Raw genomic sequence first — 20,802 nt, 5'->3', positions numbered from 1 at the left:
CCTTCCAAAATCACTGACATGGCTGTTGGCTGGAGGCTTCAGCAACTTAAGGGCTTCTCCACAGGGTTGCTCACATGTAGAACTGGCTTCTCCCAGAGTGAGTAGTCCAGACAGAAAGAGATCGTAAGTGGCCTCACGCCTTTTGTAACCTAGTTTATTCCCCCTTACTAGAAGCGTCAGACCACACTGACAGGGAGGGCATTACACAAGGCTGTGAATACCAGGAAGTGTGGATCACTAGGGACCATCTTGGAAATTCTAACAATTCAACCAATGTTTATTGGGTGCCCTCTGCATCACAAACCCTGCGCTGGGTGCTGGGAATAAATGGTCAGTGGGAAGCAAGGTATATGATCCCCGCTCTCACAGAGTTTACAGTCACTGGGAGGCTGAGTATTAAACAACAAGAGTTTGAGTGTTACTTAACTAAGGGACAGCAGTGGTGGGACTGTGGGAATGAATGTGAGAGCACGGAGCACCCTTAGCTTAAGATATTTAAACTGGAACCATCAGCCATTAGACAGATTGTGATATCATGCACACTATTGTTATGCACTAGTCATCATTTTGGCTTCTTCCCAAATAATTGTACATTGTCCTGAAAATACAGTGCTCTATTGTAAATGAGGGTGAGCCCTTTACAGGTACTAGGCAAGAACCAGAGATGGTTATCAGCTTCCTCTTTCCAGTGGGGAACTTCAGGCCAGGAGGGCAAAGACTTTCTCAATTGAACAATAATAACTTTGTATCAAAACACCTTCATTCTTCAGACAGAAAACAAGTCATTGGTAGAGACAGAAAGCCTGCTTTCTGAGCCCTAAAGATATCCTGCTAATCAGCAGACAATGGGGGACTGAACTGTACCCATGAGTAGTCTGAACCAAACTCAACCCAAACAAAAGCTTCCTGTGCCATTTAATTTCCTTAATTTTTATTTTTAAAGTAATAGACATGGGCATACATTTTTCTGTTTCTGTTTTGTTTCTTAATCCCAGAATCGACTTGTTTCTTCCTAGGGAATCTTTATTGAGTTGCAACACACTCGAAATTATTAAGAATTCTGATCAGAGGTAAACATGCAAAACACTCAGCCGAGGGGATTAAGACTCTTTGTTAGTGTTTACGTTATCTGTTTTTAATTCCTATATATCCTTTCTTTATCTCAGTGTTTCAACACTAATTGCAAAACAGCCCTCACTAACGGTAATGAGCCCCTGCACCTTTGCAGACCTCTAGACATAGCTCGTTGCCATAGATAAGGCAGCCCCTTAACAAGGCTCAGTATCTGGATCAAGGTCTTGTGCAGCTTCTCCACTTTCTTTTGCTCATCTGGCCTTCCAGAGGCTAAACCAGCTCACTAAATCATGTAGTTCAGGGTGATATCTTAGTCTGCTGAGAGTCTCAAAACAGCCAAGTCTAATGAAATGAATATGCTGTTCGTGGCCTCTTCAAGATACTTCTCTACTCCAAACAGAGCAAGGCTGAACATCAGTATATCAGAACACTAATTCCACCCAGTATTGCGAGCAGGGCTGAATCAAACCTGGGCTCTGTTGCCCACTTAATCCTAGTTCACTGGTATGAACTAACGGAAGCTAAATTAATCTTGTTCTAAAGATTTCAAGCCAGTGCAACTTCATTCTCCATCTCTTCCTTCCACGAATTTTCATGCTGCATTTTGGGTAAATAATGCACCCTGAGTTCAGCTAGCATTGAGTTCACAGTATAGTGTCAAAGAAAGAGAATGAGCTCTTGTATCAATGGGGTGGTTCAACTGCCATTTACTCTTATTTTACTTAGCAAGAGAGGAACTAAGTTCCGCCTTTTATTTCCTTTAGCCCCAATTTTCCACTCAGTCGTCTCTATGATTACAAATATCTTTCACTCTTTTTTCATTACTGACTCACCTACACATTGAAATGGTACCTATTTCATCTTCCTGTCTTGTCTCTTCCTGTATGCCACTTCCAGAGACTTAATTCAGGGACTGTTGCTAAGCAACTATACATCACAGCAGCCAGTCGCCAATTACTAATTGTCCTCAGCACTTTAGCCTTACAAATCTGGACTGCCGGTGACAATGGCAAGTAGTTTTGATGGCCAAAAACACACCAGGAGGTTTCTCAGCTCAGCGAAGACAGAGGTACTAATAACAAGGTATTACCATCATGGCAGTAACAAAGATTTCCAGTCTTATACTGGCTGAATCACGCAGTTTTAAGTCCATCAGCTTGGCTCTGTTCTCTCCTTCCTGCCCAGGAAATAAATTGGAAGTGTGGTGAACACACATACTGATGAAAACGTGGATGCTGGCATTTCACACGCATTCACCTTCCTCTCCACTGGCACCACCCCATTTCTACAGTTTCTAGTTGAATTGAGGATCTATTAGTAATCAAATTTCAGCCTCAATTTTATGGTTAGTGTAATGGAGTTAATTTCTCTAATGCTAGCAGTTCATGGAAGGAGTCTCTTGTGGCAGCGCAGACCTGGGACTCTAGCAGCTGTCAGAGATGCCGCTAAGGAATTCCTTATTAGCTAAGATGCAACCAGGCAGAAAACTCATTACACAGTGCTAAATATACTTAATCACATCTATTAGAGAAAAATGAACTTGATAATTACAACAAATAACTAAACTGCAGAAAGTGTTCAAGGAAAAAAAAAATCGACACTAGGATCTAAGCGCACGGGGAATCGGAGCTGCAGGAGCCGAAAGAGAAGCTGGGAGCACATTGCTTTGTGCTGAAGGAGAAACCAGTCTCAAGGCAGGTGGAGTTGATTTAAGTTGCTTACGAAAAATGACAAATTTACATTTCAAAAATGCCCTTGTTTATTTGGCATTTGTAAAATTTTAATTAGAAAGCAATCCTCAGAGGGTAAATGCTTTGTTTGTAGACTGCTTCTCGTAGGTGAGGGTTTGGGCAGGTGAGGGATGTGAGGAAACCCACAGTGAATGCTGGGCTTGACAAATAGAGATCTGAAACAGCTCGGTTACACGTGTGACTTCCTTGGAGCCCAACAAATGTTGACAAACTTGTCTTTTTCTCTGTCACAAAACTGAAGCCCCTGAATGGGGGGACCTTTACCATTCCCGACTGAGGAATATATGTGAGGAGCCCCAGAGTGAGTGTCCCCTATCAATTTTTTGAGTGCCTGACCTCATTCAGGAAGGAGTCACTGCCACCAAGGGTGGTTTAGAGCAGTTTGACTTCTGTAAGTGAGGCCAGAGAATCAAGTTAACTTTAGGCCAAGATCTGGCAGGAGATGACCTTTGGAAACTGAAAGAGGGAGGGGGAAGAACTGGTCCTGGTTAAGCATGACAGAGATATGGGACATTGGAGAGAGAGACATGGAGTGGGGATGGAGATATGAAGGATCAGGATAAAGGTTGAAAACAGGCGCTAGCCCATCTGTGGGTTAAGAGGAGCCCCGAAGATGTATGATGAGCAAAGGCGAAAGCTGGCTAAGCCTGGAGGAGCTTCTGACTCTCTGGCAATTTCATCTCTTCAGAGAGGAAAGATGGAAACAGTTATTAAGCATAGAACTGGCAAGTTGGTTTCATCTCTGCAAAATCTGCTACAGAAGGATATACTGTTGTTACCTTTGGCCACCCATGGCAACAGCAGAAGCAGCTCACCCACTCCAAATACTGGGAAAATCAAAAGTCACGTTCTTGGCCGGGTGCGGTGGCTCACATCTGAAATCCCAGCACTTTGGGAGGCTGAGGTGGGTGGATCCCCTGAGGTCAAGAGTTCGAGACCAGCCTGGCCAACAAGGTGAAACACTGTCTCTACTAAAAAAAAAAATACAAAAATTAGCTGGGCATGGTGGCATGTACCTGTAGTCCCAGCTACTCAGGAGGCTGAGGCAGGAGAATCTCTTAAACCCAGAAGGCAGAGGTAGCGCCATTGCATTGCACTCCAGCCTGGGCAACAGAGTGAGACTCTGTCTCAAAAAAAAAAAAAAAAAAAACAAAGTCAAGTTCTTATATTCATACCAATAATTAAGAAGCCCTTTCCTCTTATTATCCGTATTTTAGATGGGCATCGCATGCCTGTCAACCATAATGCTTCATATGGACTCAGCCTGCCCTTGAAGAGGAAGGGATACAGAAGAACGATGAGAGTTAAGAGGAAAGACTTGAGCCAGCTGATCAGTGATTAGTGTTTAGTGCCTGGGAATGGGCATTCCAAACAGCATGGCAGCTCACTGGGTGCTGGCCCTTAGAGTCGGGTAGCGAGATCAGAGGACGTGACAGCATCAACCCAAACCAGTCATCCAGCTGCACTGTGTTTCATCACATATCAATTTTTACTGAAAAGAAAACCATACAAATTTAATCAGCTCTTCATATGGAAATATTTAACTTTTTCCCCCTCGAGTTGTTTGATATTATTGTTTTAAGAGTCAGGATTAAAAAAAGTCAAGATGTGTGATAGTGGTGGACACAGAAAAGCATCCATTTCTGGCAAGAGAGCAAGTCTCATTTCCAGTAGACTCAAGTCTTAAATGCACTGGCGTCTCTGTCAATTGCCTGGCTCAATGAAGAACATATTACATGCCCATAACCATGAAGTATAAGACATGAATGATCCATCTTGCACACCCTCACCCGCAGTCAAGGCAGGATGCTATTATCGGTGAGAATAATACGATCTCAGAAAAGCTCCTGTGGCCACAAGTTTAGAGAGCGTTCAGTTTTGGCATCCAGTCCTCTGAGGTTTCCGTTTGCTCCTTTGCCCTTCAGAGATGTTATCAAACAACCTTGTTCCAGAACTTCTAATCTCTGAAAACCTATAATGTGAAACTGTCTTACATATCTACCTATTAAAGAACTATGTTCTCTCTCAGTAGTCATAAAATGTAAAACACCTCTTAAAAGAGACTTCCTTTGTTTCCCAGCCAAGGGCACATAAGACAAAAGAAGCTGCCTTTTAAATATAATTTTAAAACACTGTGTTACATAAAATGAAGTATTGATATAAAGGGTGATTTTAAAATGAGGACTGCTTTTGAGATCATGGGCATTTAAAACTACCAAAGTGATGTAAGCTACAGGCCAGGGCCAAGAATTTTCCATCTCAGAAATGGGTCCTCAGAAACTGAGGGGTGAGGAAAATACAGTGCACTGTCATCAACTGTGTTGGGACGCCATGTAGATTTGAAGACTACATATCACCTGTGCCAGTTCCTGAGGTGGGCAGATCCACGGCAAAGCCTGGCCCAGGCCCAGCCAGGACAACTGTCCTGAATCTCCCAGAACCACAGTCTCAAATCCTTAGACACTTCTAATCCTGAGATACTTGCAAAGGGAGAAACATGCACTGGCTAGGCAGCTATTGGGTTGCCAACCCATACCCAGGTTAATTTTTCTCAGGGCTATTTCTCCTTATAGTGGAGGATCGGCCTATTTACAAGATGCCATGACACCGGCCAGCTGGGCAGAGTTAATCTCCCAGGCTCTTGAGGATTTCTTCTTCTGGCCTTCATCGTGTTAGCAACATTTACCTTTTCCCTTGAAGGAGAAGAAATGGCAGTAACCATTAGCAGTTGAGAAGATGCTCGACTGTTGTTGAGAAGAGTACTCTTTGGAACCCAAGGCACAGAAAACTTTATGTCAACATTATGGATAACGCTTTTTGTAGAGGAAAAAGAAATCCCATTTCTATTATGCAATCAGGAAATTGAAGATGTCTATCTCCAGATAACCAACTGCTTGTGCTGCGATTTCAGTTGGAAACTTTCACATAGAATGTTTTCATACTGTCTGTTCTGGCGTTTCTGTCACTTCACATTGACTTTTTTTGCTCTGTCTAGCAAATAAATCAGAAAGTTAATAGTTCTGTTGATTTGTTGGAGCGTTTTTTTCCTCTTTAAAAAAATACAGAAAAGAAAAGAATAGCTTTAAAGGGGGAAAAACTGATCCCAGCGTGTTAACAACTCCATTGCGGTTTCAGGCTGCGGTCATGCCAACTGTCTAGTAAAAAGAGAAATTCCACTGTAGCAGAAGTAATAAAATCTTCTTTTAGAGCACAAATACCATGCAGGGAGGAAACGTAAACCCTTGCTTTGGGACAAGAAAGGTGGTTGGGGGTGTGGGTAGGAGGTAAAGTATGGAGTGGAACAGCAAAGATTCCTGGTCACCACACTGCTTTGGATAATCTTTCACCCAAAGCAGCTGTTTCCATGACCCAGAACCTTCTCTTCCTCTTCATCCATCACCCAGAGGATTTTATAAAGATGTAAGCCATTATCTGAAGCTATTTCATTGTTATTCATATGACCAAATATTTATCACCCACTCTGCTTTTTCAAAGAAGCTGATCTCCAAGATGGATAGTTAGAAGATTCTCATCAGCATGACAGAAGGCTTATGGCAAACAACGTGCACTGCTCTGGGAGAATATGACTACTTCATATTCTCAGATCCACTGTGATCTATCCGGAAACCAGAGAGCCGGGCCTTTAACATCTGAGTCCCATATCAGGATTTCTAGGACTCATAATTGACAAATAATTGACTTTCCTTAAAATCAGGGTCAAAGCTCCCCAAATTACCACCCTTGGTGATGAACACACTGGGTCAACTGTTCCCCAGGCAGCCAGGAGGAATCCTGTCTGCCCCACAGGCCCCCACTCAGTTACTCCAACAAAAGGCAGCAGTTGAATGTAGAGAAAAGTCAAGTGAAAAGGGCTGGGATCCTGTGACATGAGGCATTCAACAGCCAGATTGTTTTCACACAATCACTCCATATCTCTCATGATGGCCAGACGTGGATCCATTTGCCAGGTAATGCTTTGACGCTGAGAGCCAGCAGAATGCAAAACCGAACTCCTGCTTCCTCATTCAGGCTCTACAAGAAAACACTCATATCTTGGATCCACGGCCAAATCCTGGGAAAAGAGCCCATGAATGGGCATCTCAGAGTGGCCACCTTTCTGACTGCCCTCCCTCTTCCCTTTGCCTACATTCTGCCTGAAGGGCAGGAGGCGCAGCTCCAGGGGAGGTAAACTGCAGTCCCAGCAGCAGCGGCCCCAGCCACCACCTTAACACTTGAATGAGTTAAATGCAAAGATACAAAGACAAGTATTTCATTTCATCTGGTATTTCCTCAAGCCCTCCCACCAGCAGGAGCTAGATGTAAACATGGCCATTTCCCCCCCTCACCACTTTGAATTTAATTGTATTCCTAATTGAAAATGAAAATTAATTTGCTTTTGATCAATTCCAGGTGGTAGATCAGCCTGAAATGGTAGCAGAGCATTTCTTCCTCTCTGGGTGACCACACACACATGCCTGTAAACACCAGCATGCGCCACCAGCATAAACAGGCAGCCGCCTCTTTTTGCACAAGGTCTTCCAGGGTCTCTGTCTCTCTTCCCTGGGTTGATTGGCAGCATTCAATTTTTAAGGGAAGATTTACAAAAGTGACGGTACTTGTGGAAATAAACTGCTGACAGGCTTGCTGAGTTAAGTGCGTAATTAAGGCTGTGGAACTACAGATGTTGAACAATGGTGGCTTCCACCAAGATGTATGTGGTAGTATCACAAATAACCTGGCATCTGGTTTCTTTATCTAAGTACCTTTCTTACGGTTTGGATCTTAATTTTTTACAGTTGACAGCAGTGTTATTTGAGCCAGTCAGTGACATCTGGCTGCTGGGGGGAAAAAAAGAAAGAAAGAATGAAAGAGAAAAAAAAAATCTCCATGCACTTTAATTAATTGTGGAGAAATTACATGGTCCTTCAACCGTGTAGTTTGTCATCAGCGCACATTACAGATTTATATTAGATGTTTCTCCACAGTGTCAGGAATAATTAAAAAGGGGTAGGAAATGATGCCAACCAGCAATGCTTTACATCAGTGGTGAAAGTTTTATATTTATTACAGCCAAACAATTTTAGAAGAAGATGTCAACTCAGAGGCTTGAATGTGCATGGAATACATATCAGGCTGGAGGCAAAGTCAATGCTCTACGGCTGCTGGAATAATGAGAGAGGGCTCATGTTTAATCTATCAGGCCGACCAGAATTGGGATGGCATGCCAGAGTTATTAATGACGCGGCATCCCTGTTTCTCATAAAAACATTCACCCAAAACAATCAGTAACATATGCTTTTTTCTTTTTCCTGAAGTGATCTTCACCCAATTGTTCTTTCTGATCCTAATAAGAACAGAAGTGCCAACTGTATGCAAGTCACTTTTTTTGCTCAATTAATCTGTGCCACATTTATGGCTCAGGCAGCGTTGGTGGAATGATTCAGTAAAAAGATATCAAAACGACTTTTGCCTTCATTGAGCACTGATTATAGTCTCCCTGCTGGGGCCTTTTGTGAAGGGATCCCTACCCAGATGGCAGCCAACCTGAATGGTAATCATCATCTTGTACCTTCTCCACCCGAGGAAGTCAAATATTAGCTTCTTTATTCCTGATACCATTGAACAAACCTGGGACATATTCTTCCTCTTTCCCAGAGATCACAGCCAGGTTCTACATTTAGAAACCAAAGGTCACAAGAAAGCTCTTAGAAACATCCCACGCATCCACGACAATAGGAACAGCCATCCGCAGGACATCAATCTTCTCCCGTGCTCTTCTATTCGAGCAGGTTTCCTTTTGTATCATCAGCGCATTGGGCAGCACGTTTCAGGAGGATTGTTAGACACTCTCAACCTCCATCGTGTGTCTTGCAGAAGAGCCAGCATGCACAACAATCCCTTACTATGCAATGCCTGTCAGTTCTTATTTATTAGCTTCTTGCCCTGGATATTTTCATAATTACCATTTAGCTAATGTGGCCCTAGAAGTGGAGACGTCCTGGGAATCACAAGCCCAGGAAAGCCTCACCTTTGCCCCCTATGGACTCATATGACAGCAGGGCAGCCAGAAAGGATACTGTCCTCAGGGTCTTCCGGTCTAAACAGTGGAAATCTTCCTCCTTTAGACCTATACGAGATGAGGAAAATGGCAACGGAATCCTCATAGCCATGTATTTCTTTGAATCGCTAAGTGGGTCTACTAGGGAGAGTTTGCTTAAAGTTTAACATGTGATATGGCTTGGCTCTGTGTCTCCACCCAAATTTTGTCTCGAACTGTGATCCCCAGGTGTCAAGGGAGGGGAGTGGTGGGAGGTGACTGGATCATGGAGATGGTTTCCCCCATGCTGTTCTCATGATAATGAGGGAGTTCTCATGAGATCTGACGGTTTAGAAGCGGTGGTTTCCCCGTGCTCTCTCTCTCCTGCCGTCTTGCTTTGCCTTCGCCTTCCACAATGATGTAAGTTTCCTGTGGCATCCCCACCATGAGGAACTGTGACTCACTTAAACCTCTTTCCTTTGTAAATTACTCAGTCTCAGGTAGCATCTTTATAGCAGTGTGAGAATGGACTAATACAGCATGGTTCTTTTGTGATAAAGTAATAGTGTCCTTAGTCATTTTGAACCTTTTCATGACAGTATTCTTAAATTTAAGGAGAATAGTGCTTTAACATTTTCAAAGCATTTTTGCAAATAATATTTCATTTTAGGCCGGGCGCGGTGGCTCACTCCTGTAATCCCAGCACTTTGGGAGGCCGAGGCGGGTGGATAACCTGAGGTCGGGAGTTCAAGACCAGCCTGACCAACATGGAGAAACCCCGTCTCTACTAAAAATACAAAATTAGCCAGGCATGGTGGTGCATGCCTGTAATCCCAGCTACCTGGGAGGCTGAGGCAGCAGAATCGCTTGAACCCAGGAGGCGGAGGTTGCGGTGAGCCGAGATCGTGCCATTGCACTCCAGCCTGGGCAAAAAGAGTGAAACTCCATCTCAGAAAAAAAAAAAAGAGGTAGAATATTTCATTTTACTAATAGCTGTACACTCAATGTGGAAGAATAAAATGGGGAGAAGCCTCGGTACTTTTTTCTTCAGTCCCATATAAAACACACCTTAGGCATATTTTCCCTTTGTTGATGACTTTTAAAAGTCAGCGTTAAGCTTTCTAAAGTATTCTCTGTGCTTGGAATAAAAATCGAAACTTCTTCCTATGGCCCTACCTTCCTCTCTGACTATTCTTATCTCACATCACTCCTCCACTCTCTTCCTGTTTCTCCAAGACATTAAGCCCATTCCAACCTCAGGGACTTAGGACTTAACCATTTGCTCTGCCCGGAACACTAACTCCATGTCTTCATGTGACTGTGGCTGTGTCTTTCAGATCTCAGCTCACATGTCACCTCTCAGAGAAGCCTCCCCGATCTCTCTAATATTACCCATTCCCCTACCCTGATTTCCTAGCTCACAATCTGAAATTTGTCTTCTATGTATTTGTTTAACATGGGTGTCTCCCACTGGAATGTAAGCTCCAAGAGAACTTGCAAAAACATCAACTTTAGGGTAGATTTCTCTACGTGCTTAAAAGTTGCATATTTACAATTAGTTTCAAATAATCTATGTGTTGATTTTTTTCTTTAACTCAGCAGAGAGTCTTTAGTTAGTGTAACTGAGATTTTGCCATATAAATGATTTTTTCTTCATCCCATTTGGATTTCAAAGCCACTGATAAACCTTTTTTTGGAGTGATCCTAATGGAATTAATCAAATTTAAGGAGATGTTGACTTAAAACCTTTATTAGTGGAAAGAAAAGAATATTAATAAAAGGCCAAACCACTGCATCTTGCGTCCCTAAAAGGATTATTTTAAATTCAATTTTTGCACTGTTATTATTAAAGCAGTTCACTCAACCAGTCACTAGGTTTGAACTCTGATTTGAATCGAGGTTTGCAGAGCTTCCATCAAATCCCTGCTAAATCCAGCTTCGGAGAGGAGCAGTTAAGTGCAACTGCGGCCAAGGTTAGAAACCTTGGCTCACAACACTTGGCCCTGAACAGCAGGTACCAACGGCAATTCTTCACACTGAGGACTAGCCAGCGCCAGAAGAAAGGAAGTTGAAATTAGAACAGGCAGATTTCAATCCAATATAGAGAACAAATTCCTATAGGAAGCAAGAGGCCTAATAAATAATTACAGAAATGATCAAAACCTCTGGAGGGATTACAATCAGGATAAACCTTCCCTGATCCCTCAAGTTCTTGAAGACTGTGCCTGGTTCATCTTTGTAGCTCCTTTTAGTACCTAACACATACTGGGCACTCAAGATAGATGTAGTGGATTAAGTTAGAACAAATGTGGAGAACAGGCCTAACGTGTAAGTTTCATGAGGGCAGGGCCATGTCTTTCTAGCTCCTCACTGTCTGCTCAGGACTTAGCATAGTTGAAGATGCTCAGCAAAAGTCTGTTGAATGAAAAACATCAATGGACGAATAAACTGGTCAATGAATGAATGGTCACATGGGCCCTGTACGACTTAAATAACCCTTCATAGGTAGAAATCCTCCCTCCATCCCTACATCTCCTTCTTGATCTCTACAGCTTCTTTCCAGAAAGCAAAGTATCCTGGCCTCCGTCTCCCACCCCTCTATATCCACGATGAAACAGAGACTCCTACTTTCAGGGAAGTACAGGCACCTCTGAAGTTGCTCTTGAGAAAATCTCCCTCCTCAGCAAAGTTCACAAAACATTATCATCTACCACTGAGTGCTCTGCTAGATGCTCTAGAAAACGCTAGGAAGAGCAGGTTCCTGGGGTCTGGGAGTTAACGGTTTGAAGACGCCTGACAGATGTGGCACATGTAGTACCCGCTCTCTCTGATCCCTTCCCTGAAATTCTCATTCTCCTTGAAAACCCAGTTTGCCTTTTTCAAGGAGAAAAAGAAAGCAGTGTTAACAGGAGGCCTCCCACCTCTCGGGTGGCTCCTGCCCCCACAAGCCCTGCTGGCTGCTCTTGTGTCCCTGTCTTGCTTTACATGTGAATAGATGTATTTACACGAGGGCAGAATCGAAGTCAGATGATGTATTAGTTTGTTTTGTGTTGTTATAAAGGAATACCTGAGACTGGATAATTTATAAAGAAAAGAGGTTCATCTGGCTTATAGTTCTACAGGCTGTACAAATATGGCACCAGCATCTACTTGGCTTCTGATGAGGCCTCAGGAAGCTTTTACTTATGGCAGAAGGCAAAGGTGGTACAGGCATGTCCCATGGCGAAAGACGGAGCGAGAGAGAGAGAGGCGAGAGGTGCCGGGCTCTTTAAACAACAAGCTCTCTCATGAACTAATAGAGTGAGAACTCACTCATTACCACAAGGACAGTGTGAAGCCATTCATGAGGGATCCACCCCGATGACCCAAACACCCTCCACTAGGCCCCCCTCCAACAATGGAGGTCACATTTCAACATGCGATTTGGAGGGGACACACATCCAAACCATATCAGATGGGATCTGAGAGAGACACTGATTTTCTCCCCAGGTTTGGCCACCAGAGGTAGTCAGTGAGGCTCCTGGGAAGGTGGGGGAGCCAGCCGAGTGGGTGGGAAAGGCACTTTCCAGGTTGGGCACAATCACAATGCAGCTGCTATGCCTGCGGAAAGAACTTCACTGAGAGTCCTCTCTCTGCACTTTAGCCGAGTTCCACTTCTAAACACTGGAAACGTTCTATGCTTCCATTGACAGTTCTGAAGCCCACAAGGGTCAGGTTAGGTTCTTCCCAGCTCCTAGAGTCTGATTCTGCTCATGCTTGAAAACATCTTCTCCTCTGATTATTGCCTCTAGTGGGTCATCCTGTCTGGGGCCAAGTCTCTACTAAGATCACAATTTAATGCAGCTTTAGACACAGTTATGAGGACTCCATTTTCAATGTGTTCACTGCTGGAATAAAGGTTCCAGCTGTGCCCAAAATATATATGGCTTACATTAGAGAAAGTTTGCCTTCGTGTGCAAGAACATTAGGTATACAGGTTCAGGTAGCTCTAAGATGAGAAGTAGTATAGGATGTATTTGTATTAAATATGTTTTCTAAAATTAACTGCTAAAATAATTTAATGACGGTGTTAAGGAAAATTTAAAGTTATACGTAATACTACTATTCTAACAAGCCTAGTTGATATACGCATATGTAATTTTTACATATTTTTGAACATAACGACTATATAAAGCATTCATTTGCTTTTTCCATGTAATGGTATATCATATGCATTTCTCCCTGTTTCCATGTTGTCTTTGTAAATACTGTCTATGTTTTTCTAAAGTAGAAGAGTCTATAAAACTTAAACCACCTATTAAATGAGAGACTATAAATATAAATCTCTTATAATTGAAACACATCTAGGCAATAGGAAAAAATGACACCTGAAATATGTACAACTGTGAGATGGCCGAAGAAAACTGAATAAAAGATACACTAGATGCTCTCAACTGAAAGCATGAGCACTGGATGCTATTAAAGTAGCTTTAGGACCTCTGGAAAACTAATCTCTCATTTGCCTTAGTTTCACCAACGTGACAAGGAGGGTAGAGTTGGGTGAACTTTAAATCCCTTCCTGCTTTGAAGTTTTATGTTCATTCCTTAAAGCAACTTTCTTCTGAGGAATACAAAGAACCCTGGGTACTTCAACTTACTTCCTAAAGGAGTGGTCCAGTGGAAATACATTGGGTGTGTGCCACATTCTCCATTTTTGGGAACTGACCTCCCCAATATGCATACAATTTAAGTAGCAGGTTCCAGGCAGCCATGCTTGCTCAGTGTGGCCTGAACTCCCTAGTCACAGCTGTTAGTTCCAGAAGTGGGTGAAACAATCAGAATTCTTTCCCTGGGAATCTGGAATTGAGATCCTAAAGAGATTCTGTCTCTACCCAGGTTGTTGGACCTGAGACATGAAAACTCAAAACCCATTGATAACCATCTTTTTGGTCACGTGGCCCAAAGATACAGTGGCAGTTGGTTTGCTGAAAGAGGGGAGCAAGTGGACACGTAGGGAGATGCAGAAATCAAAGACTGACAACTTCCTAATCTATAATTCCTGAGATTGGGTTCAATGAGATATCCTGTATCTATACAGAATTCTACCAGAACAATCATGTCCCTTATTTTACTGGTATATCTCACATAGCAAAAAGGACTCACAGTTAACAGTCTTCATAAAGTGTCCTCTGTATTACTACATATCTATACCTCTTGGTAATTTTATAAGACAGAAATGAAACAGTATTATTACCTCCATTTATAGAAGAGAAACTGAGGCAAAGAGCTTATAAAAAGCCAAATGACACAGAAATATACTGGCTGAGCCAGAACTCAATCCACAGACTCCTGCTTAGCACAAAGGCTCTCTTTGTTAACTATTTCTGACCCTAGAGTTTAACTTCTGTTTGACAGTGTGGAAAACCACGAGAAAGCATTTCAGCGTTTTTAGAAATGAACTCATTTTTGAAACAGTTTGGAATTTTAAGCAAAAAGAATCTCAAGGTTTTGAGTTTTGACCCTGCAGTCTATCTTTATGACTCAGAGGGATTCTCTCAATTCATTCTGATCTCACTGTTAGGGTCTTGGATTCCCAGGCCCAAGAAATGGGAATTGGTTTTTTGGTGGTTCCCCTCAATCCAGCCGTAATGAACACCCTCTTATGCATGCAGAGATGTTAACAGAGATAGACAACATGGAAGCTGGGAACTGAGTCTGGCCAAAATGTTTAAAACATTATGGGGCTAAATATTAGATTAGGACGAATCTGGTACATTCAGAATACTTAGGGCCAATAGGAACCTTAAAATAGGATAGACAGTTGAAAACATGAGCTTTTTTTTGTGCTTTGCCTTAATCCACCAACCTATCTGAAGGTCTAATCTATCAGGTATTTAACAATGTACCAGAGATATTTCCTTCACTCCTCAGGGGAAAGATGCAAGGAGAAATTGGTTCCATATGAAATGATGTGATTTCTATTACATTTTGAAATCAAAGCTTACAGGTTCTGCATGTGATAATTGTGTTCGCTCATTATACCACCTCTGCCACCAACAAAAACAAAATCCCGACTTCAAAACCAAAGAAATTAGAAAGGGAAAGAAATGTAGCCAACACATATCCAGCAGCCAGGGATCTATGTCCACTTGATGTTTCATTTCAAGAGGAAGGGGGTGAAAGGAAGACAGAAAAACCTCTGATAATTCTAGTTATTTAATTTAAAAGCACAAACCTGAAGAATATTCTTGGGTTTGTCAGTATCAAAACTTTCCCAAGGTTTCCCGTACGTGGCAGAGGAAGTTGCTTTGTCAAAACCCTGAAAAGGCCTTGAAACACACTGGGACGATGATCTACAATTAAGTGTTCTCCAGTGGGTCTCAGCGTGACACACCATAACAGCTCCAAAGGAGCCCTTAAAACCAACTATGTCAATGAGCTCCTCCAAGCATGGGGATTTAGAGTTATGGATTAGACCTCTTAACCCTTCTCCTCCCCTCAAAATACCTTAAAGACCTTTTCTCCCAGGGGAGGACTTGTGCTAGCCAGTGTCTGACTAAAAGATCTTTGTGAAGTCACGTGTAGACAGGACATCAAATGAAGGATCTGTGTTCAGCTGAGATACTCCGCATGTTGCCCTCAACCAAATTGAGGGGCCAGAACCACAATGACCCCATCAAAATGAAGAAGGAGCCTCTTAGGAGTCTCATTTCATTTCTGGATGTGAATGGCTATGTGATCTTGGAAACAACTTCTTTACTGTTTTCTCGATGCTTTAGTTTATATACCTGTAAATTACTGATTTAACCAAAAGTAGATTTTGTTTTACAGCAAAAACAACAAGAATGACAAATCAGATTCCTGTTCAACCAGTGAGGCACTTCCTTGCTGAGTATCAGTCACACTTTGAAAGATGCATGAATTCTTTCAAACCAGCAGGAAAAATGTGGAATCAACTCTGCATTTTCTGAACTGAACAGTTACAGCAACACAAAACAGGTTATCAAAATGGATAATCCCAACCCCTATTTATTTAGAGTAGCAACCATACATCATTAGTTTGGAAGGGATGCACTTTCCCAGTTATGTTTTGCTGGTGACTCAATGTGCTTCCTTCCCTAAAGCACACACTGTCGGTGGGGGCTGAGAACCTCATATAAGTAGTTACAGAGACCAGCTTTAATTTCTTATTTTATTTTTGCACAACATTGTGAATGTAGCCAGCTTTTTGTTAAACATTCATTCAAGCTAACTTATGTGCAAATGTGAAATATGATTGTAGGAAAGTATAGTTCCAGAACTTTAAAGATTGTTTTGTGAGTTGAAAGCATTAATGACCCCTTTTAAGACCCTAAAACTACTAGGAGAGCAGCTCTGTTACCTGGTCTTATGTTCACACCATCCTATCGGTCTCAAAAGCTCAGTTCATTCCCCACGTGTGGCTAAACAGGTTCCAAGACACAGTACTGTACACAGAATTTGGGAAACTTTTGGGATAATGACTGTAACAGAATTGGAAATGATTATTTCCTAATAAAAGCTTCCTCATTCCAATGCACTCATGCCAACAGGCTACTGTAAGGTGGCAAAGTAAGGTACGTTTTTCTTGCAAAAATATTCCAACACTCTTCCTTTTCCTTGCATAGCAAGGGAATTATTTTCATTTTAGAATCATAAAGCTCTTAAACACTGGTTTTAAGATGGAAAAACAAGTAGGCCTTTTATTAGAAAACTGCTGTTGAGAGCAGCTTTCTTTCCTGGTTATACAAACATCTGTCTTCCCAGAGAAAGGAAAGTCAATGTTTAAAGTCTATTAAAAAAAGGTAAATGCAAGATTTCACAAATACCTTTCAGTAATGGGGAAAATAACCACCTTTAATTTTTATTTTCAGTTGTTTCAATGGCTTTTAAATTTGGCAAGTACTGCTACACTTTCCTGAAGTGACAGTGGGCCCTTGCAGAAACCCTCCTACCTGTACCCTCAGAAGTGATACTTATATAGCCCAGGTATGTACAAGTCTATACAACAAGGAACACATCATAAGTCAGACACTTGGAAAGGTATAGTCAGAAGGACTTTAAAGGTGAATCATATTGTTTGGAGCTTACAGGACTCAGTTCTGACCAATGGGGAACTTTCCCTATTCCCTGGAATGGGAGGAATCTGAGCTTTATTTATTTTTTATTTATTTATTTTAAGAGACAGGGTCTTGCTCGGTGGCCCAGCCTGGAGTAATGGCATGAGCATAGTTCCCTGCAGCCTTGAACTTCTGGGCTTAAGCAATCCTCCTACTTCAGCCTCCCATGTAGCTGGTACTACAGGCATGAACCACCACACCCTGTTAAGTTTTCTCGTTTTTGTAGAGGCAGGGTCTCGTTACAATGCCCAGGCTGGTCTTGAACTTCTGGCCTCAAGGGTCCTCCTGTGTCAGCCTCCCAAAGTGCTGAGATTACAGGCATGAACTACTGTGCCTGGCCAAGTCTGACCTTTACAAAGACAAATTTATACCGCACAACTGTATGCATTCAGTTCAACCTTTTGGCCAAATCTAGATTCCTCGATCTAAGCAAAGGGTTTGACAAAAGGTACAGTGTTTTTATTTTTTTGCTTAATTTCTCCTCACTTTTCAGACCTGAATGCCCCAGAGAATTCCCAGCCCCACAGTGTCAACTTCATTTCTCTGCCGGACACTAAGTGGCCAATTCTGCAAGTATTATGTAAGTCAGTCACACAAATGAAGAAAATCACTAATTCTTAAGAGAAAACAATATCTCTTCAAGCAGGTAAAACAATGTCAGTCCAGAATTGACAGGCCCTTGGCAATTTGTCCATTTCTGAAAACCAAGATGATAAGAAAACCTTTTAACCTAAATAGGTGTGTGAGGCCATTCTCGCATGGCTACAAAGGAATACTTGAGACTGGGTAATTTATAAAGAAAAGAGGTTTAATTGGCTCATGGTTCTGCAGGCTGGACAGTAGGTTTGGTGCTGGAATACGCTTGGCTTCTGGGCAGGCCTTAGAGAGCTTTTGCTCATGGCAGAAGGTGAAGTGGGAGCAGTTATGTCACATGGCCACGGCAAGCGCAAGAGAGATCGAGTGGAGGGGAGGGAGATGCCACACTTTAAACAAACAGATCTTATGAGACCTCACTCGCTATCTCATAGACAGCACCAAGCCATGAGGGATCCACCCCCAGGACCCAAACACTTCCCACCAAGCCCTACCTCCAACATTGGGGACCATACTTCAAGATGAGATTTGGGGAGACAAGTATCTAAACTATATCAATAGGAAGAAAGAAGAAATTCAGCTGTTAATTGATGAAGAAATAAGCAAGCCTTTAATTACAAGCTCTGCAAGAAGATAGTCAAGGCAATTACTAACCCATAACAAAATATCAAAATCAACAAACTGTTTGGATTTTTTTTCTTTTAATTACTGGATGTGTACTTTGGATATCAATATATTTCAGGTGACTGCGTTGATATAATGATCTAAGTAGTCCTTTGGGGAATAATTTTGTAATTTTCACAGCCAGAAGAATGTTGCGCACTTTAGGCCTTCCCAATAGCTAATTTACGTGACTCTATCTTTAAAACCTCTTCCCATGCTCAAATTGGTTTTGGAGCCTCCAAATGTCCACTTATTTCTGGGTTTGATATCAGAGAATCACTCTTGGCTCGTTCCTCTTCTTCATCCTCCAAACCAATTGATTACAAAGCTCTGTCAACTTAGAAGTCCTCTGAAATTCACATGTCTTTTCTGTTATCACTGCTCTGTCAGACGCATGCTCACATCACCTCATTTCAGGAACATTGCTTTTCTCTAGATACAACCCTTTGCCTCAAGCAAGAACAACTCAGATCCATTGTAGACACTGCCCACTAGATTAATCTGCCTATAATATCACCAGCATCATGTCACTGTTAGTCTTGGAAACCTTTGAAGGCTTCCCAGAATGGAGCCATCTTTTGATGCCTCCCATATATTGGTCTAAGTTTCCTGAATTTTCTGTTTCAGTCAGATAGCCTAACACACTAAACCTACTGTACACTACCTTATTCCTACTCTCATATGGAATTCTACCTAACTGGAATGACCTCTTTCCATCTGTCTGTCCATGTCTTATGAAACCACCTTCAAAAAATTAATAAAAGGCCACAAGGGTAGAATTGTGATAAGGACTTAAGGTCTGCTAAGGTATGGGCATAGTTAAATCACAAGCAGTTATTGTTTCATAATTTGCTTTTCTTTGCTTTTCTATAATTGCTTACAGCTCAAGAGTCACATAGCTGATGGTCACAGATTTGTAACTTCTCCCATTGTTTCATAGATAACATCAGTATCATAAAACCTAAGACTGGTGTTTGAGGTATTTTTCAGACTTTGCATTCTGATGAGCTAATGATGCCACCCAGATCTGTGACCCATACCAAGGAACTGACTCACCAGCTCTGTGAGCCCCACCCAGAAACTGACTCAGGCACAAAGACAGTTTTGACGCCCATGCTATTTCATCCCCACCCAATCAGCAGTATCCATTCCCTAGTCTCATGCCCACCAAATTTCCTTAACAACCCTAGCTTCCAAATTCTTGGGAAGGCAAATTTGAGAAATATCTCCCATCTCCTCACTTGGCTGGCCCTGAGATTCCTAAACTCTTTTTCTGCTGCAACACCACTGTCTCAGTGCATTGGCTTTTCTGTGCAGCAGGCAAGAAGTATCCGTGGGGCTGTAACAAACTGCAGTTTCATTTAGACAACTAAAAAATCCATTTTTTCCCCTAAGATCTTATGTATGTAGCTTAAAACAACCTCATCATATTTGGAGCTTGCTAAAGAAATTATTTGATTACCTCTCCTGGCTCTGTGGGGTTGGTCCACTGGCATTTTCTCAGAGATCTACCGTTTATATAAGAATTTTCACATTTTACACTTCCAATTCAGTGATAACCTAAAAGAATGACTTTACCAGTTACATAAACCAGATTTCTGCTTTGCATTGAAATTTCTAAATTGAAAGTCATTCTTATGGAATAATACTTGTTTCTTAATATTTTAAGGATTCACAGGCTGGGCGCGGTGGCTCACGTCTGTAATCCTAGCACTTTGGGAGGCCGAGACAGGCGGATCACAAGGTCAGGAGATCGAGACCATCCTGCCTAACACGGTGAAACCCCGTCACTACTAAAAATACAAAAAATTAGCCAGGCGTGGTGGCAGGCGCCTGTAGTCTCTGCGACTCGGGAGGCTGAGGCAGGAGAATGGCGTGAACCCCGTAGGTGGAACTTGCAACTTGCAGTGAGCCAAGATTGTGCCACTGCACTCCAGCCTGGGTGACAAGCGAGACTCTGTCTCAAAAAAAAAAAAAAAAAAGGATTCATAAGGATTCATAATAGTTTCTATGAGTCCCTACTATTAGAAAGATTCAAGAACAGTTTTTGTTCTAAAGGAAATCTGTAAATGCATTTGACAATCATGTATTGTCATGTGGCATATCTTTCCTACTGTTATCTTGAACTGTTCTTTAAATCCTTCATTAGAGTTTTACTTTTCAAGTTTTTAATGTCTAATCTTCCCTAACAGATAGTATACTCTCTGGCGATAGGGTTTATGTCTTAGACGTCTTTCGATTCCTGATGCACTAAACATAACCTCGAAGAGAGGAAGTGCTTGGTCAAAACTGGTTGGTCTGGTTTTGACTATAAAGGCCTGATGTAGTCTACGCTGCATGTCAGAGGAAAAACAAACAAAAAAAAAAATGAGGAGGACTAAGTTTCACTAGATATCCAATTGAAAATTATCCAACTGAAAGAGAACACTCAAATTGTCCAAATGTCCCACATCTTCACTAGGATGCATTTCTTTGAGGCATTTCCCATATGGCTATAAGGGCTGCCAGATAATGCTTTTTATACAACAAAGCCTTTATTTTACCTTTCTTCCAACAGACAATAAAA

The 20,802-nt window shown here is 42.0% G+C and overlaps 1 protein-coding gene across 10 annotated transcripts in view; it reads right to left on the bottom strand.

The window, feature by feature from the left end:
- LOC105494095 (FTO alpha-ketoglutarate dependent dioxygenase) overlaps window positions 1–20,802 on the bottom strand; it is a 445,404-nt gene that overhangs the window by 90,814 nt on the left and 333,788 nt on the right. The window contains exon 9 of one of the 10 annotated variants that reach the window (XM_071084542.1): window positions 5,362–5,518. The exons of the other annotated variants lie outside the window; for them this stretch is intronic. Within the exon in view, the coding sequence (XP_070940643.1) occupies window positions 5,383–5,518 (136 nt within the window). The 3' untranslated portion in view covers window positions 5,362–5,382. Of the gene's footprint in view, window positions 1–5,361; window positions 5,519–20,802 lie in introns of those variants that run through there. 10 annotated transcript variants of the gene reach the window in all.

Source organism: Macaca nemestrina, chromosome 18, assembly GCF_043159975.1.
Source record: "Macaca nemestrina isolate mMacNem1 chromosome 18, mMacNem.hap1, whole genome shotgun sequence".
Taxonomy (NCBI): domain Eukaryota; kingdom Metazoa; phylum Chordata; class Mammalia; order Primates; family Cercopithecidae; genus Macaca; species Macaca nemestrina.
This window is presented reverse-complemented; position numbering and strand designations above follow the sequence as displayed.